The following is a 17758-nucleotide window of genomic DNA, read 5'->3' on the forward strand; positions in this document are numbered from 1 at the left end:
GCCATATAGATGAGTTTTGAAATTGGCAATCTGCTATTCAGACCCTGAATATTAATCCCGATGGAACTACCTGTCTTTTGAAAGTCATTCAAAAAGGAACAGGCACTGAAGGAAATTCTGATGCACTCTGAATTGAGAGAGATGGAATGACGTCAGTATCCAGCTTCATCTTAGGATGTGGTACAGTTAAAGTTCTGTTATTTTCTGACACCCCCTAAGAGAGTAGAAATACTCTCTTACGCTGAGCCAGTCCCAGCATGTTTCCTGAAACCTATGAGCCTGGAAAGACAGTCCACGTTCTGACTGCACTGAGCTCCCCTGCCTGCAGTTCCTGCCCTGGTCTCTGCCCTTCCTTCTTGCCTCTTTGAGGCTTCTTCCCCTGACCTAGAGAAGGGGCTAAGAAATCGGACCCCATAGGACTCAAGTATACAACCTTCAGAGACAACCCTGCTCAGGGGGACATGGGGGCTGAAAAGTCTCATCCTAGAAGCTTGAGATTCCTGGCCAATCCCAGGCGGGGATAAAAATGGGGCTGGGCCGTAAATGGGCACAAAAGGTCCAGCAGTTGGCAGCACTTTTGTCAGCAGGTGTCCCCTTGGCCTTACTGCAAGAGGCAGGCCCACAATCATGGAACAGAGCCAGGTGGACAGAGTATGTGTGGGGCCAATAGAAGACAGCCTGCGCACTGACACCAATTCAGAAGACTCCTTCTGGGGCGGGGGGCGGGAAGGGCAGGTCCCTGCTTCTCCGGACAGGAAAGCACTTTGCCTGAAGCTAGGGATACACTGTCCCAATGGTTTGTAGACAAAGGCGTTAAAGAAGCCACCAGCACTCTGCCTCTCTGAAGTACAAGCCACATTTGCTTTAGAACACATCACAGATTACACTGCTGTTTTCACACAGTTTATTCACAAGTGTAAAAGTTAAAATGTGGACATTTCCTCCTAAAACAAATTATCCCCTGCCACTCCCCGCCACGCAGACAATCACTCCTGTCACATCTCTTTACCCATGCTTACCACACACTCTTGCAAAACACCTGGGGTTCAACACCCCAGCTATGTGGTAATACACAGAAACTACAAAGTTACGTAAAAGAATCTCATTTACTTCCTTTTCACTAACAGACCATGAATGAAAGATTAAGGGGCAGACACATTACCTTCATCCAGAGTTAATACTTCCCTCATATTCTTTTACCTTCCTCTAAGACATTAAAATCCAAACCAGTTTTACTTGCTGTAACTCTGATATTCCGTTTTTCTTTTCTGAATGGCTAAGCTAGGACATACTTTCCTTTCAAAGCTGATCTTAACCTCGAGACGCAGAAAGCAGTCTCCCAGTTGTCGTTTGGCTGGGACGCTCTGCAACAGGCAAAGTTACCACACAGGTGCAAATGATGCTTTAAGAGTTATCAAAACTTTTAAAAGTAATAATGCATTAATATGGGACCTCCAAATTTTTCTGATGCAGCAAAATTCCTCTAAAGGTGGTGGCAACTGAGAGAGAAGGCACTTTGTGCGAAAATTCGGAGGGTATCTCGTGAGAGAACGCCACAGCAGAGGCGGGGTCAGCCCAAGCTCAGGTGACCCTTTGGGGTGGAGAGAAACACCCCCAAGGAAGGCATCGCAAAGGGAAGATCTGTAATGAATCCAAGGCAAAATGGTATTTAAAGTTGGGAGAGAAGAAACACTGAAAGAGAAGAGACACAACTGCACTGAGGGTCCAGGAGTGAACCTGACAGAGCTCTGCAGGCTGGCTCTGCGCTTCCATCGGGCGGATCCCTGTACTACTTCCAAGGGGCTCCGGGGACCGAGCAAGAAGGAGCAGCACCTTAGCCAGGAGGGTTCCGGGCCTCCTGCCGCCTCAGCCTGGACTCGCCCTGCGGTGTTCCCAGGGCCAACCCGACTCCCTGTTGGCAGCACTTGCGGGTATCACTGGGCCATGGCCACGTCTGTCTTAGATGTTCTGATACAGCCGTGAAGAGAAAGTGAGGGTTTTCCACGCGATCCGGGACCCCTTGGCAATGCCCCGTGGCTTTGGGGACCTTCTGAGCAACACCAGATCACACTGGTATTCCCCCATCAACACTCAGAAAAGCAGCATGAGTATTTCAGAAGGGTGGATGTAAATCGATGGATTGAGGGTCTTTATCCTAGTACCATACATAAAGTGCACCATGAATGGAGGCTCTAGAAAGCCACGCGCCTGGGGCCGAGGTATGGGGAGCAACTACCATCGCCACCCCTCAGAAGACGGTGGGTCATTTCCTTCAGCCAGAATGCTGGCTGCTGAGGCTTCGTTATTGCTTTATTTCCTTAGTACTATGGAACTTCTAGGAAATACTTGGTGGGCTTGGCAGAAAGCATGTCACAAAATCACAGGATTGGCCGATACTCCGTAAGTGTATGTTACAATATCAGTAATGCTGGATGATGGCTGTTTTTTCCCCTTCATTCTGATGAACTCAGGAAAATTCAAGTTTTTTTTTAAACGTCTATCAAATTGGCTCATGATGCTTCTAAAGAAGCAGGACAGCTGCTATGGCCGATGTAGTAGAAATGGCTGTTCTACAGCTTTTCAGATGCGTGATGGAAGAGAATCCACTACTATCACATTTCAGGTGAGTTTACCATGCCATACTGGTGGGTTCCATAACCTTCCTGGAAGCTCTTTCAAGAGTGTGTGAGAGGGAAACCGTGATGGTGTACAAAGCACTCTGCTCCATTAAGACTCCACATCCAGGACACTATTTGGCTGCTTTCATGTAGGAAGGTATAGCCCCCCGCGCAGTCAGGCCCTCAAAGCGCTTGTACGTGTAATTGACGAAGACCCAGTCTTTGTTCTTGTAGTCAGTTTCAGGGTGATTACTTGCTGCCACTGGGGAAGAAACAGATGTGAGTTGACTCAGTGCCTGACCCGACGGACCACTGGGTACAGGAGACATGGCATTCTGAGGAACACAGCACGGTTTCTATGTGGGGAGTTATTTTTCACTCTGTATGAATTTCCTACATTTGTTGCCTGTACTTTGAACCTCATGTTTTGGACAAATATGTTAAGTTTTATTTTCCCACTTTTGTCATTTCAGGTTACCTCACCTTTAATTTAATAAATAACAAAAGAGCATGTCTTCGTGATTTACCCACCCCGGTGAGCTGCATAAGCAGGGGAGTTTGTAACCATCTTCCATCTGACAGGCTCTCACTGCTACCCAGCAGCAGCACTGGAAAAGACTTACGAAAGTCCGAAGTGCCTCTCCACGTTCTCTACTCTGATTTGTAAACATCATCCCCAAATTGGGGGGAAATAATGTGTTTATAAGGCAGCAAGAGGTAGTGTTGGTGGTTTTACCTGTTGGCTTAAGAATATCTGATTCTGGAAACTCATCGAAGTTTGAGGTATCATCAATGCTTTTGATTTCAATAGATATTGCAGCGGGTCTCTCTCTGCCAAGAACAGACATGCCAAAAATTACTATGGTGAGTAATCATATGCATCATTCCTAATCAAGTCTTTCTCCACCAAGGGACCCCTGGTATGACAAGGAAACACTAGTCACTGGCAAGCAGCATTTATTTTCTGTGAAAAGCTTGCAACCACTGACCAACCACGCCAACTGACTTCATCCAAACAAAATAAATTACAATGAAAAAATATAAGTAACAATTATTCATAGTCAGGAAGAAAGACAAGAATAAGGAGAAATTACAGTCCAAAGTTAATGTGCTCCCCCGACGGCCTGCCCTGTCTGCTAAAAAGGGGATCGGACCTCGTAGAGTCCTCTTGGCTCTACCCTTCTATCAGAGGTGCCAAAGAAAAGGGTGGCTAAAAATGCGGCACAAAAGAGGCAAAGGTAAAAATCACAAGGAAGCAAATCAGAACAAATTATGAAATAGATGACAACTTCCTCATCTTCTGTTTAGCAACCAACAACCGCGCGTAAGATGTGGGGCCTCCAGCAGGCTGTGCAGGCTCTTGCCGCCGCTGGCAGCACTACAGACCCCACCACCAATCTTCACTTTCCCTCCACTCCCCCTCTTCACCACTTCCCACCCCAATCCTCCTCCCACTCCTTTCTTTCTTTCTGCAGCAATAGTTCCTACCCTCTGGGCAGGGACAGGCCTGCTGGTGGCCCGCAACACTAGAGAGGCTGGTTCTAGGTCAAAGCAAGGGCAACACGCTTCTCAGATGTTCCCTTCCCCATGGAACCCGAAGTTCACGTCACCCTGGAAATAACAGCAGCCTTCGCCTATCTCACAGCACACGGCCGACAGGAAGCCTCACCTACCAATCCTCACCGTGAATTAAAATCAGGAAAAGACCCCAAGTTTCTAAGAAGCTCTCTTCTCTTACGTGGTTTGCCAATAATGGCGCTTCCCAATTAGTATTAAGCAAACTACAGACTTTCTGAAATAATCCTGAAAGCTTTTATATGGATATACCTGATATGTTCCCAGTCAACGCCTTCAAAAAAAGAATTACTTTTGATTTCCTCAACTCCAGGAGCTCCAATCCTATGTTCCCATTCACAGCAGAATCTGGAAAAGACAGGAGCCTTTCAGCATACCTAAGTAGTTTCTTCAGGAAAAGAAAAGGAATCACCTCCCCCTTTTTAAATAAGAGGAATGGGAAGAAGCGGGGAGCAGGCTTAGCAAATAATGAAAGCTTAAAAAAAACATGGATTCACTCATGTCAAAAAGCCTGGGTGGGGGCAGAGGAGATGTTCTCTGACCGATACCTCAAAATGAGCTCCTTGGCTTTCTCAGAGATAGGAACTTCTGGGGGGAAAGTCAACGTTTCTTTCCAGTTCATCACCTTCTTATATGTCTCTTGAGGGGTCTCAGAACAGAAAGGTGGGTAGCCTGTAATAAAAAAGGAAGCTTGGAGCTTTTACATCCCAGAGCTTTGAATCTGACTGAGGTTATTCTCCTTAATATGATTCTATATATCTTTAGTGACCCTGTGTGTCCTTCCCTTCATAACATGGGCAGGATTTCCACTCTTCCCAGAAAACATCTAAACCAATATTCTGTTTCCCCCCAAACTCCTAAACCCAAAGTGAAGTTGTGCTTCTGGTACCACTAAGGTGTCTGCTAAGAGCTGGAGCTGGGGAAAGAAAGGAGGACACAAGCAGAGATGCAGCCGTGGGAGCCACTGTGACCAAAGAAGAAGTGAAAGGATGAAACATCATGAAAAAATTACTCCATTCTAAGAACAGCCTTAGATGGGTAAGGTGCCAAACAAGCCAAATACGAAAAAAGCATAGGTTTGAAAAGTGACCGTCTTCCCTCGTTTGAGAACTACAGCAAGAGGATAAATACTCACAAAGCAGGTGGCTCCACCTGCCCCCCACACAGATTACATCCTCCTCCACGGGCACCCACCCTGTGTTCCCAAAGACAGCACAGCAGCAGATGCCACACCAGTCACCCGCACACTCATTCGGTACCCACAGATACGCTTACTCTCCTAGTGCTCTCAGGCACATGGCCACCCCCATGGCTGTAAACCCTAAATGCACAGACATACCATCTGAATAAGAGGGGGAGAGGTCAGAGGGTTCCATGCTTTGAAGGCCTTGAGGGGAGGGGACAGCAAACAGGAAGTAACGAGTGAGTCAGGCAATGCCCAATGCATACAATGGGTGTTTTAAAAATCCCAGTGACTGAAAGAGCTGCTAGCTGAAGAGGATGAAAAAACAGAAGCAAAGCATGATACATGATCAGCAAAGCAACCACAGGATGCCAGGATGTCAGAGAATACAGTGGGATACATTTTATGGCCAAGAGTTTTCTACCAGGGAAACGTTACTTTGAAAGACAAGGGGGGGAAAGTGCTTAGATCACCCCAAATTGAAACAGAGTTTATTATCAGTGTAGGACTCTTTCCTGGCTACACAGAAAAAGCCATCTTAAGGCACACAACTTACCGATGAGCATCTCATACATGATCACTCCAAGCGACCACCAATCACAGAGCTTGTTGTACCCGGTCTGCATGAACACCTCGGGAGCAATGTAGTCAGGAGTACCTACTGTGGAGAAAGCCTGAAACATGCACCACACGTCAGGAGGCCCAGCAGGCAAGGGTGCCCAGGATTCTGTTCTAGAGACCAGGCTCTGGGGACGCCCTATGCTACTCACTAACTAAGTAAGCAGGACGACCAAGCCTCATTTGCCAGAGCACTTCCGAAATGAATAATACAGCTTTGTCAGCAAGGAGAGACCGGAAACCCAGGGTTCACTAGGTCAAAGGTACCTGCCGTAACAACTGTTACAGTACAGTACCGTAGTTTACTGAGCACCCAGGAAGTGCCAGGCTCTGTATTTCTCATAAGCTTATGAGCCTATTTAATCCTGACAAAGCTGAGCAATGAGGACCTTATTAACCCAACTTTGCAGATAAAAAAATCTGACACCCAAAATGGCTTGCCCAAGGCCTCAGAACTAGTTCTGTGGCAGAGCACGATTTGGAAATTAAATACCTTGCTCCAAATCATCCCTCTTTCCACCATATATTTCCTTTGAAAAAAATCATAAAGGGAAGTTTTATCATCAAAAGCTAAAATTACAGCCTACCTATAGGTCAAAGGTTTATAAATGTTTATTTACCAAACGTATTTACATAAATAACTCTTAGAGGAATGTTTTCTAAATGTAAGTAATCCAGTCTCATATACCAAGACTGCAATACTGGGAGTGCAGCCTTCCAACGTGCTCAGCATGGAGGGTTTAGCACAGGGAAGGTTCGAATCTACATGCTTTCAGTATCATGTAACTTCTAAAATTAAAAAGTACAGCTGTGTTGTCTTTTTAAAATATTTATTATGATACTGCAAACATACAGAAAAAAACCAGACATTGTAACGCACGTATAGCCATTACCTAGATATTAAAGAGAGGTTAAAAAATCTACCATATTTGTCTCAGATCACGTGTCTTTTTAAAAGAAATGAAACTACAGAAGTTCTTAAAGCCAGTCCGTCCCTCTGTCCCTTCCTCCCTCCCTCCCTCCCTCTCCACTGAAGTTAAAACTACCCTGAAGCTGCTGTGCTATGCCTGTATGAATACCACATAAATGACATATTACTTCTTGTATATTTCAACTTTTAATAAAAGGTTTCATACTGTAGTACATTATTCTATAATGCTACAGTACAGCTTGCTTTTTTTTCTCCAATTATAACTGAGTTATTCATATAGCTCTAGTGTACCCATTTCACTGCTGTACACTATTCCACACACAAATGTCAGTGTTTTTTATCATTCTCCTGTAAATGGACACTTATATTGCTTCCAATGTTCCTCTTTAACAAATAGCAGCTGAATAAGCATTCTTGTAACACCTCCTGAGCACTGGTGCGAGAATTTCTCTAGAGGATGTAAGAGAAGTAGCGTCACTGGGTCTTGCATTATGAGCATCTTCTACTCAGACATCTTCCAATTGTCCTCCGAAGTGGTTATCCCTATTTAAACACCCTCAGTGGGGATGAGCTCCTGATGTCCCACATCTCATCAACACTGGGCTTTGTCAGACTTTTTAATTTTTACCAGTTGGGTGACTATGAAATGGGATTTCACTGTTTTCATTTGCATTTCCCTTATTTCTAGTAAGGTGGAGTGCATAGTCACGTTAATTAGCCATTCAGGTCTTTCTTTCTTTGAATTCCTGCTCAGGTTTTTTGCCCATTTGTTGTTTTAGTTACATTATCTTTTTTCTTATTGATTCGTAGGAATTCTTTATGAATCCAAGGCATTAATCCTGATTCAGAACATGAATCTTTTATACAATAGTTTTATGTATTGCAAATATCTTCTCTCGGTCTGAGGCTTGTCATTTTTTATTATGATTTTTAAAATAATGTAATATTTGTCACATACCAAAATGTGTCATTATTAAATTATAAAGCATAATAATGAAAATGAATACCCATGAGTTCAACTGAAGGACCGAAATATGAGCAGTGTCATTAAAACCAAGCATGTTCTCCTTCCCGTCCCTTCTCCTGCCTCTCGTAACCCCATGCTCGATTTTATCATTCTTCTGCTTTTAAAAACAAATTTAATTTTGCCACGTGTCTCGCTAAATGAGATCTTATTTAGTTTTGTTTTTGGGTTCTGTATAAATGGTATCATTCTACATGCAGTTCTCTGCTATTTGCTTTTTTCTCTCAATGTTGTCTGTAAAATTGATCCATAATGTCATAAGTAGCTATCGCTCCATTTTTTTCACTGCTAGAAAATATTCTATTCCAGAATGTAACCATTTTCCTGTTGATGGACACTGAGTTATTTCCAATTTTTTGCTATTATGAAAATGCAATAAACATTCATATGCACGTCTCCTGGTTCGCAGGTGCGAGTTTCTCCAGGGCATGGGACTAGGGGTAGAAGTGCTGAGTTGCAGGATATGCCCATGAACTGGAAGATAATTCCAAAGTCATTGAAACATGTGGCTTGTCTTTTCATTTATGTCTTTCAATATACAGAAGGTTTTTTTTCTTTAAAATAGTAAAATAAATCAAGTTTTTCTTTATGATTTGTATTTCTTGTATGCATTTAAGAAATCCTTTACTCTGAGGTCATAATGATATTACCCTGTATTTTCTTCTAAAACTTGCAGTTTTACTTTCCATCTACAATTTATTTTGTGAATACTGTAATGAAGAAATCTACTTTTTCCACATACATAATTGTACCTTGTTTTCTATCAAATACACATATTAAATAATAAAATGCCAGGTTTAAAAAAAAAAGCCTTAAATTCTGAAACACAGATTGGATCCTCCCCAAGAAGCAGAAATATTTTCATTCTAATTATAAAGGTTAAGAAATTACAGAAACCCTTCAATTTAGAGACTAGATTCATTCCAGCAAAACTGAACGTTAAGTAAATCTTATTTGTTCAAAGATTTCTATTACAAAACCAGAGACCTATTACCACAGGAAAATAATTCCTTTGAGATCCTAAGATGTTAAAATATTCTTGGGGTTATAAAATATAGCCAAGCATAGGCACAAAGCAGTGACACACGGTAAGTTCTCACTCAGACGACAGCACTTGCTGTGCCTTAGGCGCTCGCGTTTCACCACACTGCTAGTACCAGGTAGGAGGTATTTCTAACCTAAGGACTGTCCCTTCCTAACCTCTGTCTGTTTTCCACACCAGGGTGTCCTCCCACTCCAAGCTCTTAATACCTGAAGTCTGTACCCTCTTTTTCCTTTGTTTTGTCTGGGTCTTTATAGTGTCAGTCAGAGCTGTGCTCTGAAAGAGCTTTGTTGGTTGTTAACAGTCACTTCAAACATATGATGTGTTCCAACTTATGATTTCACTTAGGATTTTAGGGGAAATAAAGCAATTTCATTTCCTATTCAATCACTTCTGTAAATACTACACTAAAAAAAATAATACATTGACAAAGATGAGACGTCCATATATAGTTCATCTCTCACCTCTGTGGTTGAATAACTTAAAGCTGACGCATACCTATTTTCTAAACAGTTAACGAGGCCTAAGGTTACCCAACACCACATGACAATTTTTAAACATTATAATAGGACTGAAGCAGCCAAGGGGTGAACCTTAAGCCTCTACTGTCTTCAGTGATTTTCAATGGACTGAAAAGTCACAGGCTGGGTGCAGCAATATGTTGGACTTAACTGAGAGCAGTAAATTTATGTTAAGCTTTAGCTAATATTAACCTTCCACTCGATATTACCTGAATGGGACACGTATGAAAGGTCAAAAGTACAGAGTTAATTGACCTTTTTTTTTTTTTAAGATGAGCCATCCTACCACCTGTTGGCAGCTCACCAGCAGCTCAGCTCGGGCTGGGCATCGAACCGCTGTTGCTCAGAGCTCACACTCTTGAGCGAGCTCTTAACCAACTGAGCCACTCGGCCAGCCTTAGTTAACCTTTTGAAGACTGACAGGTGGCTTTATTTTCTTCAAGTTATCAAAATAGGTAATATAAGGATTATCTTAATACATTTCCATACTATAAATAAGGAAGTATGAACCTCAACCACAACATGAGAGCCTTAGTTTATTCAGATTAAAAACAAAAACATTTTAAACTATTAAAGGGCATTGAACTCCAAATACAGAAACTGTGAAATCTCCTCCCTTATAGATCTATAAATGGTTCCTAGTAAATCTGACATGACCCTTTGGTGCTTGTCAAAGAGCATAAAGCATAAGGATAATTTAAGGTATTTAAGCTTAATTACACCCCACCTCCCCAAATAAATATTAGTACAGTGGTCAAAGGTTCAATCTTGGCTCGCTTTTAAAAAAAAATCACAGAAGATGCCTTACCTTTTGTTAGAGTCCAAACCAAAGGTAAATATCAGTTTCCCAATAATGCAGGAGCTATTGTTTAAGAAAGTCTTCCTTGGAGGTTTCAACCCTCACCACACACTAGAATCACCCAGAGTCCTTTCAAAAATCAGATACCCAGATTATGTACCCCAAACCAACTGTAACAGAGTCTCTGGGGGTGGGACCCAGACATCAGGATGTTCTGAAGTTCCCCCAGGTGATTCTTATGTGCAGCTAAGGTGAAGATCTAATGTTCTATGGAGAAACATAACAGAAGCATGCGACCACATCTGCTCCTGACATTCCCTAACCTGCAACAAGCTACGTAAACAGTTTTTCAACCACATACAGAAGCTAGACATTTAAAGAGTATCCGAGTTCCTAAGGAAAACAGACTATGATGTGACTGTACCAAACTTAAGTATCCCCAAGTCAATGTTAGAGAAAAATTAGCAAAGATTTTCAGTTACTGCATCTCTAAAAGTGTTTAGTTTAAGTTAATGCCTCTCCCAAGGCCCAGGTTTAACATAAAAATCATAACAACACTCAAAGTGTGATCTGAGGCCCACTGATGAGCCTCAAATAAACTTTAAAAAGAAAAAAAAAAAGCAAGCCTTTTCTATTGATTTTTTCCTAAAGAATCCTGCCGGCTTCCATTTTCACATATGACTGACACTACTTACTGGGGACCTACTAAGTGAGTACGAAAGATACGATAGAGACATCTACTTCAGTGTTTTACTAAGAAGTCTGGCTGAAAACCAGTACTTGGCCGGCCTGCCAAATTACTGCTGTATACACCGCCAAGCGGAAATGCCATCGATTCCAGGTAATAGATGTACGTGATCATCCCTCTGAGTTAGTCACAGTTTCCACCGCTGCTATTCTTGCTTTCTAATGACCAACTTTCATTAGCTTTATCCTCACCAATTTCATTGGCTATGGGTTTCTAGCAAAGCCTAAGTATGTGGTGATACACATTTCTATTACCTCTGGTCAATAATTTTCCAATAACTAGACATTAGGATGTGTACACTGCACTTCAAATATGAACCAATGAATCAGAATGAAAGTTTGCTACACAGCAATATTTCACTGGTGAATTTGGATTATTTAAATAACTTCCAACATACTATCAAGGTAAATCAAATAATGTTATTTTTTAAGCTTGTGGAGCATAATTTAATGTTTATATACTCAAATACTTACAAAGTAAGTAATAGGCACTTCCCTTAAATGTCTCTCCAACTTTTTTTTTTTTTAGCTGAGCCATCCTGCCACCTGTTGGCAGCTCAGTGGCAACTCAGCTCGGGCCGGGCATCGAACCACTGCTGCTCAGAGCTCGCACTCTTGCGCAAGCTCTTAACCAACTGAGCCACTCGGCCGGCCCCCTCTCTCCAATTTTTAACACCAAGTAGGAAAGGGTGGAGCAGGTGAATTGAGGAGTCTTGATTTGCTGAAGAGACTCAAATTTTAAAAGTTTGAGAGGCCCTGGGTAGGTATCTGTACTGAGTTTCATTTTGAGAGAGCTCCAGCTTAAACATAACCCCTTTACCACCATAAAAATTGGGAAAAGGTGCAACAGGAAGGAAAAAGGTTGTCACCAATATAAAAGGTCAGAGTGAGGTCATCCACGGAAATGTCACAACCAAAACCACCTGATGTTATATGCCCTCCTTCAAAAGATTACTTTTGGTGCTACCAACATAATAACAGTGCTCTATTAAGGTAACCTTAAAAGTAAGGGATGAATATGCTGCAAACATTTATCATATGCAAATTTATGTGCATATTTTTTGTACACATTTATACTAGGTTTGCAGCATGTAAGAAGCTACAGGTATTACTTACTAGCTGACGCCTATTTCTTTTCCAGGTTTCTGCTTTCCTTTTGGAGTTCATGTTCTGGAAAGCTGAAAGTAGAGAAAACAAGTTCTAGTCAAAGTTCAGACGGGAATGTTTACCACTTTTTTAAACCTAAAGTCTGCCCATCAATAACACTGGATGACACATTTCCCAGCAAGTCTGTAAGCTCAAATCAGAGGCTCCAGAGCAGCGGTTCTCAACCTGTGGGTCGCGACCCCTTTGGGTGTCGAACAACCCTTTCACAGGGGTCACCTAAGACCATCGGAAAACAAAGAGATACTTACATTATGATTCATAACAGTAGAAAATTACAGTTATAGAGTAGCAATGAAAATAATTTTATGATTGGGGGGTCATCACAACATGAAGAACTGTATTAAGGGGTTGCGGCATTAGGAAGGTTGAGAACCGCTGCTCTAGAGTATTTACTCAAAGAATCACACAATGAGAGTTTAAGCAGCCCTTCCATGTGGATCACGTGGCCAGAGAGGCCACGGACAGGTCTTAACCAGAATTACAGGGACTTTAATGAGAAGTACAGGAAAGTCAGTCTTACCAAAAGCGAAGGTCCTAAAGTGGACCTAAAACATTCACAATATCTCAAAATTAACATCCAATTTCCAAGAGTAGTAGCTATTACACAATCAGAGACTTCTGAATTTATAATACATTATTTGACATAAGCTCCTCTAAGAGGAATTGTAATTTTTCTACATAGTTTCAATGATTTGATAGTGCTAGAGTAAAAGTAACACTCATAAACTCCTTTCTGCCAGGACAGAAGGAAGTACCTAGGATAAATCTCATCTGGAATTGTTCCCAGGACTCTTTCCTTTACTCCCCCAAATCCCTCTCCAGAAACCTTCCCTGTAGAGCTCCAAAGCAGGCTCTTTTCGACGTCTGTCTTAACACATTCGGTAGCACTCATCTTGCCTCACCGTACAACACAAATCACAGGCAAACCCAGGGAGATTTTTTAATTCTCTGAAGACTCAAAGTGAGCATCTCCTCGTCTGTCCTGCATAGTCTGGTTCCCAGGGGAACAGCTCTTCTAGGCTCAGCTGAGGGATAAAAAGACTCACATCAGTTAACACTTACTGAAATCACTGGGGAGGCTGTGGTTTAGATTCCTGTAAAATTCTGTCCTGTGTGCTTTCTTCAGTCCTGTGCAAAGGCCAAAGTCCGAGAGTTTCACATGGCCCTATGGGGAAGAAACAACAAGGTGATGGATGGATGAGCACTCACAGATGTGGAACAGAACATTATCTTCTCCAGCTCCTTGCAGTATCCATTACAGCTCCACAGCCAAAGTATGCCACCTTTTTTTCTTTTATTACAGGGAAAAATATATAATAGCAAATAATATTTTAAAAGATCAACCCAAATCCTATTATACAATAGAGTATCTTCATTTTTATTATCTTGTTTTCGTCCAAATATAAACTTTTAAACATAGTTGAACCTTTCAGAGAATCTAAAGCTAATTTTACTACTTCTTAAACTAAGTCAAATATTCTTCTGTTTCTATATAGTCTTCAAAATGACCATTTTTAATGTTTACAGATAATACTCAAATGACTCAGTACATTCTTGTTTACCTAGGATCCCCTAATAACAGGTGCTTACTCCATTTCCAATTCCTCACTCTCATGTCTTGTGGATTACAAGCAGCCCTGTGACAGACAAGAGAGCCTGTGTTGCCAACCTCACCCGCCTGGTACAGAAGAGAGTCTTAATAAATGGTTGTTAAATGAGGAGTAAATGAACAAATCTTGGTTCTTCTCTTGAATTACTTCATTAGGATAAATTCCAAGGAGTAAACTACTCCAAAGACAAAGGGAATAAACTTTATTACATAGTTTTGTTTTGTTTTTTTAAAGATATTTTTTATTGGGGAATTGGGGGATGGGAACAGTGCTGGGGAATTGGGGGAAGGGGAACAGACAAGTTGCTGTCATTTTGTTCTTCAGTCTAGTTGTGGAGGATGTTGCTTCACTGGCCCAAGTTGGCACCATCATTGCGCTCTTCCCGACTGAGGCAGATCAGTCGCCGGCTTCTGGACGGCCGCTCACGGCGTGAGGGCCGCTCACGGCGTGAGGGCCGCTCACGGCGTGAGGGCCGCTCACGCTGGCTGCTGGCCACACACAGTAGCCCATGGCAACCACTGCCACAGGGGCTGCAGCCTACGCCTTCGCCGGTGACTCACGGCAGCCCAGCTCCAGGTTGAGCTGTTGTTCAGCATCTTAGCTGTAGAGGGCAGTGTCACTGGCCCTCATATGTGGGATCCGAACCAGGGCCCTCTGGCGTCCCAAGCCAGTTCTTAACCATCGTGCCACTCGGCCGGCCCCTACATAGTTCTTGATAAATGTTGCCATACTGCATTCCAATCATGAGTCTCTGACTCTAACATTCCCTTCAAGAAAAACTCACACCTGTGGGCCAGGCACCACGCACTGTATTGTCTCATTTGTAACTAAAGCCACACTTCCCAGACTCAGTCATTAAACCGCTTGCTGGGAAAATGGGAGCACCAAAGCCAGAAATCAGCATGCTTTCTCCCCAGACCAGGGTTACCTAACCTCTCCCATGCCCTGATCTCATCCTGTTTACCTAGCCATCCTTGTTTAAACATCTTTGTTTCCCTAGCCATCCCCTAATATAGGATGCTTACTCTATTTCCAATTCTTCACTCTCATGTCATGTGGATTACAAGCAGCCCTGTGACAGAGAACCTCTCCAATGCCCTGATCTTACCTGGAAAATGGGGACGATGGCAATCTTGCTGGCAAGAATGGTGAGGATTAATGCACACAAGGCCCCTAACCTGCTGCCTGGCACATAACCAGCCTAAGAAACAGGCAGGCATTCTCAGAGCAGTAAAATTTAAGTAGAGAAGGAGGTAAAACCAGAAATAGGGGAGGGAATCCTGATGCTCAAGGAGCTACATGCTCAAGGTCAAACAATTACAAGGGGTGTGGCCACTGTTTGAGCACCAAAGACTTCAACATCTGTGGTGTTGCCCTGATAGCCACCTTCCTTTAGGCCCTAATACACAAATTTCCCAGGATACAAGGCTACAGGAGCTCGCTCATTTGAGTCAGGTTTTATGTTGTTTTGTTTTGTTTTGTTTTGTTTTTAAAGAAATCCTACTGGGTTTGGCTGTGTGCGCACATGCGCAACAAGCTCAACTGCCAAACAAAGAGAGCTTTGAGCCTATTAACCTGATACCTTTCTTTTCAGATCTGCAAATAACTTGTTCTACAAGCTAAGGAACAGAGTTTAATTTGTAGTTCTCATAATGACATGTTTTACCTGGACACCACTAAGAAAGGAGTGTTTTAAAGAGCAGTACCTAGCACATGCTAGTTCAGGCTAGATTTTCAGGAATTCTGTAGCTATTCTGAGAATACAACCAAAATGCAAAACTTCTACATTTTCACTTCTACAATCTATATAGCTGAACACATAAAGGAGCTCGCTTGTGAGAACCTTTTTCTACAAATTTGGATTAGTATATTATAGAGAACAAATCTGCACCTAGCAGGATTCCCCATTCTTCCTCACCTAGATTGAATCCCCAAGTTCTTGGCCTTCAATCTTTGCTGGACCTGAATATACGAGTAAACTACAGGGTACAACTAAGCCAGCACTAAGGGGCCTGGGGTACAGGACCAGGGCACATGAACCCAAGACCACACAAAGTAGAGCCAGTGCTTCATTAAAATTATATCTGAGCTTAATCACATAGAAAAATACGCCCATATACATTAACATTTTAAAAGCAGAATACCAAGTTATTTACTTTTAAGATGCTAACTGTATGTAAATTATTGGTACAAACAGAAAAGGTATTAAAGCTATTACACCAAAATAGTAGTTATCTTTGAACAATGAGATTCTAGGTGGTTTTTTTTCTTTATAACTCTCTGCATTGTTCAAATTTTCTACTATGTTTGTGCATTATTCTTTTTTTGTTATTAACCCTTTAATAGTATATGCATATAAATCACCCAAAAATATGCAACTATTGAATGACACAGCTGTGTTTGAAATGAGGACTTTAAAAGAACAGGATTTTTTAGAACAGCCTTCTGGTTGTCCCTGAAGACTAAGATACACACACACAAATATAAATGCACACATATTTATTCATATTCCTCTATGTATGTATACATATGTACATATGTATGTATACTTATATGTATGTATATAGGGGATGGATGTGAAAGGAACTAACATTTATCATAGGCTGGCTTTTTTCTCATAATGAAGAAAAAAGCTATTAATCAGGAGAAACTGTCTGACAAATCTCCTGTCCTTTTGAAAAAGAAAGATAAAGGTTTTCAAAGACAGTAGACCAAAATTTCAGGTTTTGCAAAGACAGCAAGAAAGTTACCAAAAGACAGCAAGAAAGAAAAATACCCTTGGAATTAAATTTACTTTTCTGCTTAAAAGAAAAACTCAGCCTAGACAACAATTCAGTGTAACAGAACTTAACATTTTTGAATTTTAGAGATGAAAGGAGCTTTGGAGCTTCTCTAGATAAATATATTCACTTTAGAAGTAAGTGAGGCCCAGAAGGTGGAGACCAGCATGTAGCAGCACAGCGATTCTCTCCTGATTTGCTGTGAGGTTAAGAACCAAACAATTAAACTCAACTGCATGTCTAAAGATGAATATAAAAAGGCCATTACAGGGCAGGCCGAATGGCTCAGTTGGTTAAGAGCTTGCTCAGGAGTGCAAGCTCTGAGCGGCAGGGTTGCCAGTTCAGTTCCCACATGGGCCAGTGAGCTGCACCCGAGCTGAGCTGCCGCTGAGCTGCCAACAGGTGGCAGGATGGCTCAGCTGGTGGGAGCACGTGCTCCTGGCAACAGGGTTACCTGTTTGGGATGGTGGGCTACACCCGTCTGCAACTAAAAACTGAACCCAGCACCTTGAGCAGAGCAGCCTCCTGGGTGGCTCAGGGGATAGAGCACGAGCTCTTAACAACAAGGCTGCCGGTTCGACTGCTGCATGGGATGGTGGCGACACCCATCCGCAACTAATTGCACATAGCACCTTGAGCTGAGCGGCGTGACTGGAGTCAGAGCTGAGCTTGCTGCGCCCTCCACAACTAAGATTGAAGGACAACAGCATGGCTGTTCCCCTTCCCCAGTTCCCCAACACCGTTCCCCTCCCCCAATTCCCCAGTTAAAAAAATAATAAATGGCCATTACAGAGGCTGAGCAGACCTACTTAAGCAGAAGGCATACGATGTGGAACCTAGACTCTGTGACGGAGTGCTGCTGCTCCTGCTGTGGCTTCCTTCCTGGTTCATGCCTGGGCTCACCTGATGAGGCTGCCCAACAGGGAGAGGGGTGCACAACAGGTGACACGTTAGTAGAGTTAATTATTGGGCTGTCGGAAAAGTCATGACGTATTTTGTCTGTGTTTTTCAAAGGTCATTTGTTTATATAAAGAACAAAGATCAATCAATGATATATTGCCCGTTTTGTTCGATAACCTTTTGCCATCTTTCAGTGAGCTTCATAATTCCTCGTTCGTAGAAGGGTCTGTCTTTATTTGCGAA

The 17758-nt window shown here is 42.4% G+C and overlaps 1 protein-coding gene across 1 annotated transcript in view; it reads right to left on the reverse strand.

Moving 5' to 3' along the window:
• Positions 1 to 890: 890 nt before the first annotated feature.
• The window catches only part of STK38 (serine/threonine kinase 38), a 50482-nt gene continuing 33614 nt past the window's right edge, over positions 891 to 17758 (reverse strand). Inside the window, 7 exon segments of the mRNA XM_019667446.1 lie at positions 891 to 2880; positions 3355 to 3449; positions 4446 to 4541; positions 4742 to 4865; positions 5933 to 6050; positions 12175 to 12236; positions 13288 to 13390. Coding sequence (XP_019522991.1) covers positions 2750 to 2880; positions 3355 to 3449; positions 4446 to 4541; positions 4742 to 4865; positions 5933 to 6050; positions 12175 to 12236; positions 13288 to 13390 — 729 coding nt within the window. The 3' untranslated portion in view covers positions 891 to 2749.

This window comes from Hipposideros armiger, unplaced genomic scaffold (genome assembly GCF_001890085.2).
Source record: "Hipposideros armiger isolate ML-2016 unplaced genomic scaffold, ASM189008v1 scaffold_497, whole genome shotgun sequence".
NCBI classification, from domain to species: domain Eukaryota; kingdom Metazoa; phylum Chordata; class Mammalia; order Chiroptera; family Hipposideridae; genus Hipposideros; species Hipposideros armiger.